The sequence below is a fragment of the Egretta garzetta genome, unplaced genomic scaffold, assembly GCF_000687185.1.
Source record: "Egretta garzetta isolate BGI_Z169 unplaced genomic scaffold, ASM68718v1 scaffold524, whole genome shotgun sequence".
In the NCBI taxonomy this organism is placed as follows: Eukaryota; Metazoa; Chordata; class Aves; order Pelecaniformes; family Ardeidae; genus Egretta; species Egretta garzetta.
This window is the reverse complement of record NW_009259336.1, coordinates 199,634-217,533: the sequence shown is the minus strand read 5'-3', so window position 1 is coordinate 217,533 and position 17,900 is coordinate 199,634. Positions and strand designations below refer to the sequence as shown.

Genomic DNA, 17,900 nt, shown 5'->3' with positions numbered 1-17,900 from the left:
ATTTTGCTGTGTTTTGGAAGTAAAGTTCAACTAGAGTACACAAAAGTATTAACTAATTAAAGAGTACCTACAAAGGTAGCCAGCCCTCTTACATCTCTTAGTCCACATGGAGTTTAAGTGATGAGCATTTTGCTGGGTTTTGCACAAACCCATTGCTATACTCATAGCTGGTTTCTGTCCCAAACAGACAGACATGAAACTACTCATTAGCTTTTAGTTTAGGACTTGCTTACTGGCATCAGCTAGAAGGGCACGCAGTCAGACCATAGGCTCTTTTCATTAGTGTTACTTGTACAGTTCTACCCAACATAAATGTCACTCAGACCCTAGATATTGTCTGTTCAAAGAAACCTCTCACTTTAATGCTCAGTACTCATCTAGCAGATTCATTCATAGTTGTATTTATGCATAAATGCAAATATGAAACACCTTATTTAAAGGTTTAAGTTCTTGATTTTAATGGGTACTGCGTTGTTACCAACAGTCTATGCTACATCAGCTGTGCAGTTATAGCTATACAGGCTAACGGAAAGTCTTTTCAGTATTTCATATCACTACTGTTACTTTCAAATGTACAATAGTAACTTCTAAGCTTTTATTTAGGTGGTTCCAGCAATTCTTTGGAAGTGTATGGTTAATGAGTGTGGGTTTTCAGAATTAAAAATAAGGTGAATAAAGGGCAGTGAACATTAACCACAGTCTCTGGCAGAAGCTAGAATAAAATTTTTCATTTTGAGTATAAATAGTTTTTCAAAGGGCAAAGGGTTTAAGATATAGGCAGCTTCATTAAAAAGGTGACAGTTCACTTGTTTCAGCATTTCATGCGAAGAATTGTGGCCAATTAAGTGATGAATGCATTCAGATATTACAGTGGATACACTTACATGATAGAACTCCATTATCAACTGTTATGAAGAAGAATGGCATATTAATTAACAAACTGCCAGGAGAACCAGAGTATTTCCACAAAATACTTCCCTTGAATAGTACAATATTTTTTTTCTTTCTTACTTGAGCTTATATCAGCATTGAAAGTTTGTGTATCTTTAATACAGGTGGTAATGAACACCAGGTCTGCAGCCCCCTTGAGCAATGGTGGGGTTGTTTATTAAGTAGATGTTTTTTCTTCTTGTGTTTCTGTTATTTTTTTATGCAGCTCAAAATGGCAGCTGTTGCCCAGTGTATCCTACTGGACAACAAATCAAATGTTATTTTTCTAAACAAAAATTTCTTAAACAAAGATATTCACTTATGTATGTATGGTGATATATGTGTTCAAAAGAGGAGTGTGTTATTATATGGCCTAATTCTGCTTTGAGTCTAATTGGTTATTTGTACATGCAATTATCTGATTTATGTTCACAAATTTGTAATTACATGTGCAAGTTATATGCAGAGATGAATGCAGATGGTTAGAAAACAAGCCTTGAAGCAGGACTGTTCATTCCAACTGAAGTTCATACATTTAAATCATTGTTTCAGGCCATCTGCAGACTCTAACAGACATAACCACATCAGTTACACTTGTTTCACATTGGGAATCATCTCAGCAACATGAAGTAGAAACTTTTTTTAAAAAAAGAAAGCTTAAGATTCTTTTAGATTGTGTCATTTATGGATCAAACCTGTCTTTCTGGCCTATTAGCTCCATGGCTGACATTTTGATAATATACATAGTAGATGTTGTTTTGAGGTGATGCTTTTAGAATTAAAACCCTAAGAAAAGATTAAAACAGTTGAGGAAAAAATAGGCTGTGCATCTGTTATAGTTTGGGGTTTCATGTGGGTGAATAACACTGTTAGAAGGAATCATTTAGCTTGCATATTTAAATTATGGGTGCGGTTTATGCTGTAAGGTTGAGTGAAATGGGAAAGGCATCTGTTATAACTTGACAGAAAGAGCATTTGTGGGAAGCGTGCACTTTATATCACTGGGTTTTGTACATTTTTTTGTAGTTGCAAGAATTATTCTGAAAAGACAGCACTGTAAATAGAGGAAATAAATATGATTTTGCAAGGTTTTCTTGTTGCTATTGGCAGTATTCCTAAATAACTTTCTTCAGTACCTCCAGTGCTGTGATTTCTGTACTTCTATTGCATATTTTGAGTATTCTTTCTGAAGCAGTGTTTATATCAAGAAAAAATATATCAATATGGTTTGAATTTATGCATGAGTTCTGTTTAATAATTGCATTTCATTGTTCATTCAGACTTATCTTCTACTCTAGCTTGTATGGTTGTCATCATCAGAGGCTTGTGTTTCACAGTTATTACATAATCATGAGAGCCAACATACTTAAATGTTTTAAGAACTTTCAGGCAGATCTAGTGTTTCAGCTAATCAGATGAAGCAGTGAACTTTTTGGCTTAATTTACTTCTGACATCATAATTATGCCACCCAACAGAATTAGATTAATTTTTTATCTGTTTTTCACTTTCCAATAGATGACTTACAGATCTCAATTTCATTAAAAGAACAGTCACATTTCAGTAATATTTTAAACTTCCGTACAATCACAGCTGTACTCAAATCTGGTACTGTAATTTACTCTAGTTACTCCAGATTTCTAACTGGTTTTATTTCCTTTCTTGCCCTTTGGGTCATTCATATATTCAAGTGGTATGGTCAGTCAAGCAGAAACTTTTCCTTAGATTCTTTCATTGTGTTTGTAGTGGGACTTCGAGCATCAAGAGCTGACAGGTATTGCTGTAATATATATTCTATATATTCTTGCACTCATGTACTTTGTACCTTGTACTCTTGTGTCAAGAATACTCCTGATCTTGCTGAAAAATGGAGTGATTTGAGCTGAGGAAGAAGGAAATGCCATGATATTTACATGACTGGTCTGTTAGGAAAAGAAATAATTCAACAAGGTCTTCTCTATTGCCCCAAAAGTTTAGTATCCTAGCACTAAGCAGTGCTCGTGTATTACTGTGATAAATGGCTTTGGGATGGGATATGGAGTGCAATATATTTTCTTCCATTTAGCTTAATTATTTGGACCACTGGTAAACTGGTACTGCATTTCTGACCAAATATCCATTTTTGGCCATTTTGGTTTAAAAATAGCAGTAATGTGTTCTGTTACTAAAATGCAGTAATATTTGATCTGTATGCTTTCTCCACTACTCACGCTTGTAACTCAACCTAATTCTTTTGAAGATCATTCATATACTTTGTGAAGATTTTTAAACAGATCTTTGTATTTATTTTTATCAGCATTGTTTGCTGTCTCAGTAACTCCTTGTAATATATCATGAGTTCAGCACTAATTATTGTGTGAGAACATTTTCTGTTTAACTCTGAGAAGAAAAATAAATTTAAGGTAATTGCACTGTGAGTTTTATTGTTTCATACGACTGCTGCAAGTAAAAAGGACCTGGTGTGATTTCTAATGTTTGTTTTACTAACTGCCAAAATAGATATATGCCCGGTCTTAGAACTGCATTATTTTGCTTTCTTCTTGAGTGGGAGTAGAAGGGGAAAGCTTAACATAGTAAAGTATAAGGTTTAGATCGATGTATGTTGTCACTTTTTTGCCTTTAAAATGCTAGTTCAGTGCATTAGAAATATTTATGAAGGTTACCTTGGCAAGCAAGTGTTTTCCAACCAAAGGAATTAAATTACACAAAAGGTTTAGTCAGTCTTCCTAGACCTTATTTTTCAGAATTGACACGCCCTTGGCTCAAGTCTTACTAACGTGAAGGCTGCATGTATGACACTGAGAGCAGCACGGAAGCTATCTCAAACCCAGAAGTACCACATATGTACCATGGGGGAAGAGTTGGCTACAGGTTGTCACAGGGCATCCCTCTCTTTAAATCAAGTCAGGAAGTAGCTTCAGGCTGTGACATCCTCAGCCCTTTTGCAGTGGCCATCCTATGGCGAGCACATAATAACCACTTTCACTGGCTGTTTACCTAAATTTCATTCAGCCAGCTCCTTTTGAGGTCAAAAATTCTGTGTCAGTCTTTGAAGCACTGAGGGGAGGTAGAACAAGAGAGAAATAAAGACTAGATTCTCAATATGTACCTAAATGAGATGCATAAATGCTGATGTAGCTAAAATTGATATTGATATTCAAAGCTGTTCTAAGCAGTTCTAAGAACATAAAAAATACATTAAATAAATACACCAAATGCTTGTTACAGATTTGCTGGCTATCACCTCCGGAGTGTAACTCTCCCCACCACCCCCCAATATTACTGATTATAAAACTGCCTGGTCAATGGCAGCTTCACTGCATCATGTTTGCTCAGTTTCAAATGAGGACAGTATTTCTGTGCACTGAACTTGCTCACAGACAAGGTTAAAAATGAAACTGTATATGTAGAAATCAAGCCCTGAAAATTAGTTTTGGCTAGAAAGGCAGTTTGCTTTCTTACAGCTGGTAAGAGTTGCTGTTTTCTTAAGGGATACTTCATAAAAAATAATTTTGAAGAGTGAAACTTTGTTTGGCTAGAGTTAATTTGCACAATTACTCCTCAAAGTCAGGACATCAGAGGGTAAATCACAGCATTATCAACTGTGTTTCATGCTCTTTTTCTTTTATTAGTATATGTTTTGCTGTGCAATCAGTCATATATAAAATGCTAGTAACATACTCTGCGAGGTATGTACTACTCATGAAGAGTTTCCTCTGTTCTGGAACCAGTATCTTCCTTGGTGCTCCAATCTCCTAACAGAAATCAGTGGGAGGTCTATGTGTCTAAGGCTTTTAAGAATGAGACCCTTAAATTTTAAAGCCATGCTTGTCTTCTGGCAGATAGTGAAAATTGCTGAATGAAAAGTCCGCTTACTTTTAAAGCCTGCAGATAAACCCGTACCTATTTTCTCTTCACCTCTTTCCACATGATTGTGCAGGACCAGATCTTCTGCTGATTACGTCTGCTTTTAATTGTTTTGCACTATCAAAGTGATTTCTAAGAGCAAGCTCATACTTCGATAATAAAATTGGAGGTGTATAAAACTTTAAAAGTATAATCAAAGCACAACATTATAGTTGATAACAAGCACTGATTCTTCCATTTTTTATTCTGTAGTTCAGCCATCTGTCATTGTCTAGGTTGGTAACACAGGAAGGAGATAAGACTAATATATGTTGGTCAAAAGAGAACTACTTCAGAGAACTTGCTGTATTTTAGGACAACATACTCTCAATTGCTTCTCATATTTTGTACCTTTCATGCCAGTCACAGTGCAGAAGACATACACCCTTTCCTTCAAAGATGAAAATGCTAGAGCCATAGTATTCATTGAAGTATTTATGGAAGTTTAAGGGGTGAAATACAAATCTGACCAAAACCTGGTGGATTTATTTTCAGTGGTTCTGGAAAGTGTTCTGAATATCTAATTAGCTGATGCAAATGAAGAAAATATTTCCCTCCCTTTTTGAGAATTTGAAGATTCACCAGTCTGTGCCTTTAGTTCCTCTGTCACTTAATAGTGTATTGTAATTGTAAATCGTGATGATTGTCTTCAAAGATAAATCTCAGTTGTTTGTGGGAATGTCTTCTAAACCCTGCAAGAAGTCTACAAACTTTGATACAAAGCTTACACAAACCTATATAAGGCAGATGAGTTTTCAGGGAGTTAAATGTATTTAGGTGCTTCACTTTAAAAACTAAGTTATATGTGGTCCTGTAGGAAGCTTCCATTTTCTTCTTCAACATATGTTAAGATATCTCATACATGAAAACTTAAGTTTTAGAGAGGAAAAAATCTAACTTACACATCTATATTTCTAAAAGCAGAAAGAGTGACAATGTTTCTATTACGTCTCCTTTTTAATGAGTAAACAAGGAACTGGTAACTTCCCTTTGACTTTTCCTCAGCTCTTTAAGTTAAGCATTGCCGCTCCTTTGAGTCTTTGTTGAAATTGTCTAATTCATCCTCCCTCTAATTTAATCCTCAAAGAATGAAACAATAGAGAAGAAGACCAGCTATGACTTCCAGATGTAGGTCTGTTTCTTCTAGCGTCTTCTTGCAGAGTCCAAAAGATTTCTTGACTGCTCCGTACTATGACCCTAGGTATTTGTAAGAGTTGGCTTTTTTGGGGTTTTGGCACTTCAGCGCGTTTATCTTAGCTCTAAAACATCCAAACTGTAGTCATCTTCAAAATCCAAATGGGTCAACTTGAGTAGTTTACCCATTGAGATAATTAGCATTACCTTAAGAAGTCAAATGTGTCTTCAGAAGAACCAGTGTTGTTCTTCCAAAGATTTTATTCAGATAAAAGACAAAATCTTACAATATCTTTTATATCTCTGTAAAAACTTATATATAAAATCTAAATATGAGTAAAAAGAGCATTATCAACAGTTTTAAAATGATGATATTTGTATCTCAGTGACATTGAATAGAAGAATAACTTATATTCTCTGGTGTTTAAATATATCTTTTGCATAACAAATCAGCTCACATCTATTTAAATTATGTTATCTTTTCGTACTGAAGACAAATCTACCGATTTTGATACAAAATAGGAACATGTATACTTTGAAGCAGGCTTATCTTGGTATGAAAGTGAACTTGTCCTAATGTAAAAATAAGTAGGTCTTTACTATACACAACTTTAGGAAAAATAGCAACAAAATGATTCATTAAGCTATTTTTATCAGTCTGTTTATGATAGTTAAACTCATTTGCTATGCCTTTAATGTTTTTTTTTTAAGAGTTTATCATATAGCTATAAAAATGATAATGAACTACAAAACAACATGCAAGTTTTCAAATAGAATGAAAGTTATTATTTTAAAAGTAATTTTTACATACTGTTTTTTCCAATTCATGCAAAATTCTTGCAATTCTTACAGTTTGAAAACAGATCTTATAAAATGATAGTATTTCAAGTTAGGAATTTGTTTAATGAAACAAGTGCATAATATAAATAACAAATCAAGAAAATTATCAATCGGTTATTGGGGACAATCAGTGTTTGCTTATTTTAACCAATTAGAGATTTACTCCTTTTATTTGTGTATTGCGTAGTCTGCTGTGACTAAATCAGATCTTCCAGACCTTAAGAAATAATTCTTATTTTTTTTTTCTGCCTTCTCAAAAGGGACAAACATTTCTTAAATAGATAAAGGCCTTTTTATAGTAAACTGGAGTTAGTGCTTTGTCACATAAAAAATGTATCAGGATAAAAGAGGTTTACTTATTGTTAGTTGGATTGGAATTGGGATTTTGGGACTTCATGAAAACACTTATTTGGTGAATTTTGGGACAAATCATGGGATAGAGTTGGGTTACTGGGCTCATTTATGGCTTCGAGTGTGACAGCCCTTTTGAATAGTAGCACAATCAACTTGATTGTAGAAGGCAACCAAAAGAAGAGTTTTGCCTTGGATATTTCAGTATCGCTCACCTATAATTCGTTGCTGACCTTCATTTACAGATTTGGTCCATGGGTGTCTTTTCTTAGTCTTCAAAGGGGGTGGTTTTATTCTGCAAAATCAAAGACAAAAGCATTCAAACTTCACCATGGCTATATTTAGTAGTAACCATTAATTCATCAAAGAGAATCTTTGCAGGAGTGAATTTGTTGTTTTTTAAAAACTTGGAAGTCATTGGTAGGTTGTCTGTTATGCCATGGCACCCTGCTTGTGCTTTTTATGCTGTTGTCAGACCCTACCATACTCACATCACAGTGCTGATTTGGGAACAGTGCATTGTCATAGGTATTTAAATTCAGCCATTAAAGTTTTCTTACATGGTAGCATTTTTTTGGTGGGTGAATATATTAGAAACACTCCATTTATATCAGATAATTTTTGCCTATAATATTTTTATCAGTTTTATGTGTGTTCATGGTATGTTTATTTTTATTGTAAATCACAAAGAAAATTTCAAAGAAGGACGGAAGACACTTAATTTGGTTCTGTGAGCTGGAATAAGACTATTCTTTTTCTACAACTGTTTTTCTTGTAGTTGTGAACATACGATGATTTTGTTTGTATTAAAGAAAATCAAAAATCCCAAACCAATCAAAGAAATTATCAAGCTTATAATTTTAATAATGACCTTAGCTCAGGACATTAAGTTGGGAATTAATGATCAGTTAAGGTTAATGACTCAATGCCTTGAGTCATTAAGCTCCAAGAAAATGCCCTGTACTTTGATTGTTTTTAGTTTATTAAAGGTAGGTTGTAGAAGTTGAAAAAAAAACCCACGGTATTTCCAAACACAAGGGGAATGAATATGAACAAAAACCAGAGGTATTTTATTATCTGCCTCCTGCAGTCCCAGCATAGCTAAAAATGCCATTATCCTTGATGAGAGTTTTGTTAGTTTGAGGACCCAAGGAGCAAAACCTTTCTTTTCTTCCTTGTTTTGAAACAAATGAAGAACCTCAAATGTTTGGCAAAGCATAGGTTAACACTGCAGTATTAGAACTGCACATCACCTTCTTCCATGAAGTTATTCCACAATGTCCCCTAAATAAATAAGCAGTTATAGGACATTGCAATAGTACTATGCCATGATCTGTACAAAGGAATGCAAGTCTTTGGATATGCATTGTATGAAGCAGGTACATATTTGCATGTAAGTAGGTAATAAGTATTTTCATTGTAATCCGTATCTAATTTGTATGCTACTTACACAGTCCAGGGGATGGAAAGTTGTGTATGTGAGCATTTAACAGACAAGGAGTGCTTAAACCTGAAACCCTTTATTTTTCCGTGCTGGACAGATGTAAGCTGCTGTGATGGCAGTTGCTCAACAATATCTTACAAATAATTCTGAGTCCTTTCTGACATAAAGTAGTATATTTAAAGTAAGGTGTCTTAGTGAGATTTTCACTTTAAATAGAATAAGGGTTAAATGATAACTTGACTTATCTTTTAAATGACAAAAAATAAAGAAATTGCAAGACCTTTTCACACATTAGATATGTATTGTCATTTATCATCTAGATATCAGGCTAGCAGTGCAAAGTAATAAAACATATCATCGAAAAATGTGCTATAGGTCTGAATCACTCTTTCATTCCACCTCCCAGCTAACTGTAGTATTAAATCAAACAAGCAGAACATTTCCTTAGGCAGCCATTGCCTTTTAATTTCCTGAAGAACCTTAAAATATCATTCATTACAAGTACTACACATATTTGGTTTTTAAAAGTCTCATAAATCAATAGCAGGCTGACTGTAATAATTATTACAAGTTAGTGCATAATTTTCGTGCTGAAGGCTGCATGCAGAACTTTAGCATATGCAAACGAGGCAATTCAAACTGTGTATAGATATTAATATGAAGAAGCAGGTAACGAGGTGCAGGCTATGAATTATGCATCAAGAGCGGCTGATCTTCAATGAGGAAAATGAATTCAGCATGTAATCTAATTAGTGATGGAAGTCTATTACATCTAACTGCAAAAGCAACCGTCCTTGAAACAAATTTATTTACAGTCCATGTTACCACTTGAAACAACTTTGAAATGATGTGTAAGACAACAGCTTAATTGTAAAAATTTTTTTGTTTGTTTGTTTCAGTTCTAGACCTGGAAGGCCTCCTAAGAGGACTCAAAGTGTCACCTCCCCAGAGAATTCTCATATCATGCCACATTCTGTCCCAGGCCTAATGTCTCCTGGAATCATCCCGCCAACAGGTAGGATTGCTAGAAACACCTTCACACGGGCTATCTTTTGGATTCATGGCTTATACCCACTTGTTAATAAATTAACAGTCTAGGAAACCAGCACCCAAGTACCTCAAAGGAGATACTGTAATGTAACATTATTGCTACATAAATGTATTGTATGTAATGGAAATTGTGGCAGCTCAGTACTTTAAAATACAAATAACTGAGCAAGTAATAATCCTTTATTTTTTTCCCCTGTTCTTTTTCTTTATAAACAAAAAACCTTTCAAAGCATGAATTACCTAACATTAGACAATAATACCCCTATTAATTTTTAATAGATCAGGTATCTTCTGATTTTTTGCTGCTTTGCTTGATTAGATAATGTTGTCATGAATATAGTTGCCTGAAGACACAGGGTTAGTTAGAATAACTCCATGCTACACACGTCTGTTTTAATTTTTCATCCTGAAATTCTACTTTTGATACATCTCCTGAGGCTTTATACTAATGTAAAGTCCTGTAACAATCTGTTTCCCAAACTACTGTTTTCTTTTGAAAGTTACTGTAACATCTTCTAGCAGCGACTTGCTCTTAGACATAGTTAAATTAAGAAGGACTTTGTTGCAGGGAGATAAACAGAGACAGCTGAAGATGGAGGCACCCAATGGTCAAGCTGTTGATGGTGGTGCCACATGCTCTCTCGTCATGTTACAGATGAGTTAAATTCTCCCACTTGCTTCAGCAAAGCTCACCTGAGCTTCCACTTCTTCCCCAGTTGTTCCCCACTTGTTTGCACAGCTCAGTCTCTAGCACTGATTTTCTCTAAGGCAAAGGAAAGATAATAAACTAGACAGATCTGAATAGAGAGGAAGATTGATGCCTCTTGGAGATTGGGTAGATGGGTGAATGTTTGAGTACATGCCCATGATCAAATTCCTGTTTAAGTATGAGCATGATCCTTGGCATGGTTTTGGTCATAACTGACTAACATTTTCCAAAAAAAGACACAGTTCAGGAAATACCACATGCCAGAAACTGTTGGCAGTATGGATGCAAGTGTCTTGTCTGGAGGAGGGAGGAAAGCAAAGAGAGTTTACCTCTGTGAACAAAAGTGGAGCCACGTTTCTCGGCCTTAGGGCTCAAGAGCCGCTTTACATAGTGAGATAGATACATAGCCAGAAATGTATTTATTATTAGGGATTTACAGCTTTTCAGAAGGCTAAAGATCAAGAGGAGTGATGTCAGAGATGAAGAGAAGTCAGACAACGGGTTGGTAAGAGAGACTTATAAAGTAAGCGAGGGAAGGAGGGATGAGACTGAGAGTGCAGGCAAGCATGGGAGGGTGTCAGGCAAGTAGGACTCACCGTGGTCATCTAGGCAGGTGTGACCAGCAAAAAAAAAAAGAATCAGGATTAAAATATTTTATACAAGAGGAATTAATAGATAAAATCTAGTAAAGGAAATAGAGTTGGCACAGAGTAAATGCAACATGAGAATAATACAGAGGGTCTATGTCAGGAAAGAATGAAAGTTTCTATAGGGCAGAAGCATTTGTGTTTATGAGGGAGAGATCAAAAATTGCAGAAGCAAAGGGAAATTATTTGGGGGAAGTAAGGCAGGAAAATATCAAAGAAAAAAATGCATGTGAAAAGTAGAAAGGAGATGACATGAAAGAAGTCATAGACAAATAAGCAAGCTGAAAAGAGAGAGACAAGAAAAAAAACCTTGTCAACAGTATCGTTTGGGGTTTTGTGTTACAGTTAATATGTAAGAGCAGATCGCCTCTTGATATAATATCTTCTGGTGGGGTGTGCTTTTTTTTATTCTAACAAAGCAGCTTAAAACCACAACTCATGCCTAAAGTATCCAATTCCTTTCTAGTCCTTTAAAGCTGGTCATAACAAGTTAATGATAAAAATATAATGTACTAAAAACACAGATCCAATTTCTTAGAGTATCAGCCCACAAAACCAGATGTAGACATCTTTAAAATGATGATTAAAAAAAGAAGAAAATAATTGAAAATTAAAGAAAATAGGCATATGTAAGATTATAATTAATTGAATCCTTCTAGGATGGTAATACTTTGTGAGTCTCTTGCAAAAGAGGAAAGGTTTAAATGAAATCGCTATTAAGTTTGAGCTGGTTTCACATTACATGGCTTACCACAACAGAAGGAGCGAGCATGATTTTTTCCCATTGTGGTCGTGTGCAGTCTGAAACAGCACAAAAAATGCAAACACTGGCACTGTTAGCAGCAAGCTCTGCTGTATAGTGTTCCATGGAGTACGGCTCAGCAAAGGTAAGGAATATCATGACAGCAGCACTATATGACAGTCATTCCAGCATTTTATAGACAGGCAGGTGTAAAAATAGCCTTATAATCTGATCTTGTGGGTTCAAATCAATGCACATTTGTGCATCTACATTGTGAATAAATACCAAAACCACTGTAAGAGCCCTACAAAGAAAGAACTGCAATAACTGTAATAGATGACACAGGTACAGTCGTTATGTGCTACCACATTAGTTGGTACTAGAAAATTTTTGCCACTTGTGAACATTTTGCTCCGTATTTTTTCTGTATACTTATAGAACCACAGAACAGTTGATCTTGGCAGGCACTGCTGAGATCATCTAGTTCAGCCTCCCCTGGTCAAAGTAGGGTGACACAGAACAGGTTGTTCAGGGCTGTGTCCAGTTGGGGTTTGAGTATCTTCAAGGACGGAGACTCCAGGTCTCTTTGCAACCTGTTCCAGTGTTTGACTACTCTCAAAATAAAATCTTTTTTCTTACTTTTCAATGGAATTTCCTGTATTTGTGTCCATTGGGAAACACTCAGAAGAGCCTGGCTCCATCTTCTTTACTCCCCCCGCCCCCATCAGGTATTCATACACATTGATAAGATCCCCCCTGAGCCTTTTCCAGGCTGAACAGTCCAAGTTCTCTCAGCCTCTCTTCGTATGTCAGGTGCTCCGATCCCTTAATCATCTTTGTGGCCCTAAGATGAGTCCTTGTTTGAGAAGTTTATGAAGTTTGAATTTCCTGTTAGCATCCATCTCTAAGCAGAAAAAAAATCAAAGTACCAGGTTGCTAAGTGCTTCTCCCCCCATCTGTCTTTTTTTGTAACAAATTCTTCTTTTTAAGCTTTCTGATTGATTTAATAATCTGAGTATAATAACTAAGTTTCCTTCCTGCCTACAAAAGAGTGTAAGTGATCACACAAACAATTATGTGCTATTTAATGCTCTTTAAGTAACAGAGATCTGCAATTATTAGGTATATCTAGGATACACAACGCTGTGATTTAACATACGATTTTTACTTGAAAATGTTCCTTTTTCTGAAATCTGCTGGATAATACAGAAATACACATTTAGAGGTGGAAATCTTGGTTTCTAAAGGTGCTGGTTCTGCATGCATTGTTCATGTGTGCAAATAATATTGGTACAAAACTGTACGCTAAGACTTCTTATTAAATGCCATGATTGTATATTTTTGTAGGAGGTCAAGTTAAGGAACCCTTGAAAATGTATTCTATTACTGGTCCAATTTGAAAACCCATGCAGATAATGTTGCATCATCACTTAGAATGGATTCATTTTAAAGAAGTGTTTAGGGACTAAGCTGAGATTTAAGGTTTGTATTGAGAAGGAAAATAAAAGGGAAAAAAGGAAAAATATTCCACATTTTTTTTAGGGAGCATAACTTCACCTCTTGGATGATAATTCTGTCCATTTTTATCACTAGATTCATAAATATTACCCACAGTTGCTGATCTAACCACTGTCTTTCATTAGGGTCAACTTACAGAATGTTCCCAACTTTAGAAAAGGCTGGTCAGCTGACAAAAAAAGACAGTCTTATGTTTATTAAAATAAATGTAGGACCTTTGAAGGTGTGACAAAATGAGAAATGTGTACTAAGAGGAAATGAAGAGCTTCTTGAATTGTCCAGGGAATTAAAATCTGTCTATGTTACAAATAATGTAGTCAGAAGAAGAGTTTGGTGTACGTTCAGACAGGTGTACTGACTTTTCAGGCTTATCTGGATAACTCCTTGAAGGTTTTCCAAAACTAGATGGCTCATCATAATTAACTTTGATCTGCATATCTCTCTGTACTGCAGATCTTTTCTTGGCTAATGTGCTTAGAAGGCTTCAAAAGTTGTCTAAAGTTGAAACGGTAGATAATTGAAATTAATCAGAAAAACAGTGCTTTAATTCCTGAGTAGTGTATATGATAAACATTGTGCTCTGTATTTTTATGTCTGTAGTTGCTATATAACATTTAAAATATGTCCCTTAATTTTCATACAAACTTTGAAAAGCAATTCTATTACTTTTCAATTTATTTTAAGAATAATTATTCTTAGGTATTTTAGGTTTTGAAATTGTTTTGTAAAGCTTCTGACAATTCTTCTGCAGCTTGGCCTACTGAGTCTGTAATCTACAGGTGATGAAATGAGTAACTACAAAACTCTTGTACTTATTTCATGAAGTGCATCTTTCTTGCAAAGATACAATGTGAATATAAAGTGCTCTTGGAAAACACTGTTGTAGGGCATGATAAGAATACTACTTCATATATCTATATATGTATATATTCATATACATATATCTTTGTCAATAAAATTAATTTCAAAGCTCCTTACGTGTTTAATTCAATATGTTAATTTTACATTAAATTAACCTCAGTAATTATTGTTGCTATGATTATTATTTTGAACAGATTTGCTTTATGATAGGGACTTCTGTCCACCTATTCCACATCTGATACCAGACTGTTCTTTTCTAGTGTAAAGATATTAAGCTTCCTCTGAAATGTTTCATGTGTGCAAATTATAACTACTTTCCCATATTAAACTCCTGTTCTGTTTTTTCTTTTCTTGAGTGATAATCTGAAGATTTAATTTCTAATCCTATCCTTATTTTCTCTCTTGCTGTGTGCCTGAATCAATAAAAGTATATTCAAACTTCCATCCTGTACAAAACTCTCTGAGCCATGAAGCTTTTTTAGGGAGGGTTAGAGTAAGAGAGTTGAAAGGTTTTGTATAGATTATTTCAGCTTGGAGGACAAATGGAGTTCACAGATGCAGTTGTTGATAAAGTGTGGCAGTGTTTCTGCTAAAGTAGAAGATGGAATTACTTGGTGTTTAAAGAAAGATTAATCACATAATTAAATAATTTCATTTTCTCTGGCTCATAGTTATTGATGTTGTATTAGGCAGAACTGAAAGAATGGTTAAAATATAATTATCATTGTTATTATATCCACATCATACTGAGTATTGCCAAGAAACAAAATCTGTAGTTCGAAGTGTTTTCTCCCAGTACACTCAGTCCTGTAAGGTCTTAAGAATGTGTTTAACTTATCTAAGTGAGTAGACTTGATTTCTATGAGTGTTGCAGAGGCTAAATTAGAAGTTGTGAGTTACATACTTAGTAGTTTTGAGAAGCAAATCTATTATTCATTTATTTTATGTAGTGCACACATTTTGTGATCCTATGTTAGTTAAAAAGATATACATTAATAAAATTGAGTGGCTATTGCTTTCTTCTTATAAAATGCATTCCATGTTAACAGAGTGTTTTGCTTATTAGCATTTAAACATTTTTAACATTAGCATTGCTTTTGATTGGTGTTATAGGATGATATGCTGATTATCTGTTGGGGCTCAACTAACATTGCAAAAATCAGCAACAAAATCCTGCTTTCAGAGTGATAAACTGTAACCTAATTCAAGAAACTGAAACAGATTACACAAACATTTTTGCACTTCATTAAGGAGAAGTAATTATAATTAATGTGAAAGCTTCTATCGTGTTCACTAGTTGATGTATCAGTGAAAGATATACTGACTCAACTCTGTAAATATATTATTTCATAGTTTTAAAAATAATAATTAAGGTGTAATTCAGATCACCTGTCCTCCTCTGAAAATGGTCATAATTTTGTCATATCATCTTCCTGTTGAATGGCTAGCTATCTTCTACTTTATCACAGGAGCCTTATCACTGAAAACCAATTCTGAAAGTTTAAGTTCCAATGAGTCCCTTACATTCACCAATTAATAATTAAGTTGATTTTCCATGTAGCCACAAATTTTATAAAAATCCCCAAGACAAATTACTGTTTCAACAACTATTAGGGTAAGAATACAAGACACAGTGGGAACTTGAGTGCTTAGCTGTATAATATGCCTATGCAAATTCATTATTTTCTGACTTTTGATATTTTACTCCTCAACCTTCATTTTAAATGTAGTGTTAAAATGAAATTTGTTATAGTACCTGAGCAGAAAATACTGCCATATAAGAATCTATTTTGGGGTCCCAGTAATCAAAGGATCAGAATCCTGGGAATGTTCTTTGACTTCAGTAGCTCTTTGTAAAAAAATAAAATGTGACTATACGGTTTATTATAGGCAAATATATGGAAGATCTCCAAGTGGGCAGACTATAAACTGTCTCCAAGTCTGAAGCCATTTAACCATATTTGCTTCTAACAACTATTTTCTTTCTAGACAGTTCTGAGCATGAGAAGGCTTTGATTGCCTTTGCTTACAAAAAAACACATAGATGTAGCTTTTTCAGTCATAGAATCTAGTTTAAAGCCAAAAATTGCTTGCAGAAATAGAACCTCTTTTATTAAGAAGTTTTAATCAAAAAGAACATGTATGTTTTCCAGTATTATACCATACAACACTACTTATATTCAAAGCCTACACAATAGTGTTGGAGACTGTAAGTCAGAGGGTCAAACCTCATGCAGGTTCACCCACTGCCTGTTGAGAGGAGTCACTGGAGTGACCTGTTTCCAGAAATGCTCCCAGCTTTTTCAGTTTAAAAGGAACAATTTGGTTCACTTCAAAAGAGACTCTGAGATTAAATATTTAGACAGTAAGGATAGTCGGGTATCATGCTCAAGGTACTCAAGAAGGAGTGAAGTAACTTTACAGCGTAGCTATAAGCTAGTGAGTCCTCTCTTCTACTTGCATCTAATGACTACTCAGTTATTATAAGGTTGTGATGTGCACAGATTTATTACCTTTCAGTGGAAAATATGAGATGAGAATTTTTTGTTTCTTCCTGGCTCGCAGAATAACTTTACCTTCTGAAGGCTAAAGGTGTAATGGTACTGATTTGTGAATTTCCCCATAAGAGTGATATTTCTGTACCAGGTGTGCAGGATCCCAGTTGAAGGAAAATATTCTGTGAAGTTGAACTATTAGAAAATATTAGTAAAGCCTCTAATGATGTATGGTAGTTTTCAGATATATATAACTTTGCTAAATCAGGGTAGATTTAAGATGATCAGAAAAAAATATGTCTTTGACTTCAGAAATGACCCTCACCCAAATTCCAGTTTCTTGTTTCAAATCATAAAAGTACATTAAACATCTTGGGGGAAAAACCCCTCCACTTTTCAAAAGAAAGTATTTTGTCGTCCTATGAAACAAGTAATGTACAAACCAAAACAAAATAAAATGCCAAACTCATCATAAAGAAGAAAGCAAAATCTTATTCTTAAAGGCAGGTATGTGGCAAAATTATCAATGAGTAAATTTTGACCTGATAATTGAAATGTTTACTAGTGATTACTATAGCTTTCTGAATTCCAACATGCTATTATTTGTAATTGAAAGGAAAAAGTTATTGAAAAGATACATATTCCAGAGTACACTGATTGTTTCATAAAATTAAATTATTTGAAATGAAAGCTTACTAATTGTGGGAAATACTGAAATTGTCTTGTAGCTCAGATTTCAGTCATAGTCTTTCAATAAAAAAAAATCAAGATAATCATGCTCCTATATTTGCAGCTTTTCTTATAATAAACCTGATATTTTCCCATCAAACTCTTGCTTTTTAATGAGAATGTTTAGCCAAAATAGTTTGATACCAAATAATTTCACTTCTAATTAGTTCAAAACTAACCTTTTAGAGATCAAACAGTGCATTGCCATTTAAAACATCAAACATGGAGTATTATTTTATTAAACACTGCCACTAGAAATGAACCTGAGATGCTGAATTTGGAATAATATCTCAGTCTTACACAATGGTCTCTTATCTGAATGGTGTTGATTGCTACAGAAATATAGTAAGATGGTACTTGTTAGAGTAAGCATAGGAAGATCTGGTACAAAGCTCAGTATCATCATATTGCTAACTATGGTTCTGCATCACCACGATCACATGAAGTTCTTGGATGCTATCAAGATGCCTATATCCTTTCCTGTACAATTAGGCTACGTATGTCCCTGCATGACCTGGTCAATTAAGGGTGAAGGATTTTTTTTCT

General features: G+C 34.6%; 1 protein-coding gene across 1 annotated transcript in view; it reads left to right on the top strand.

Moving 5' to 3' along the window:
• The window catches only part of DACH1 (dachshund family transcription factor 1), a 334,323-nt gene that overhangs the window by 143,222 nt on the left and 173,201 nt on the right, over positions 1-17,900 (top strand). Inside the window, 1 exon segment of the mRNA XM_035892376.1 lies at positions 9,503-9,618. Coding sequence (XP_035748269.1) covers positions 9,503-9,618 — 116 coding nt within the window.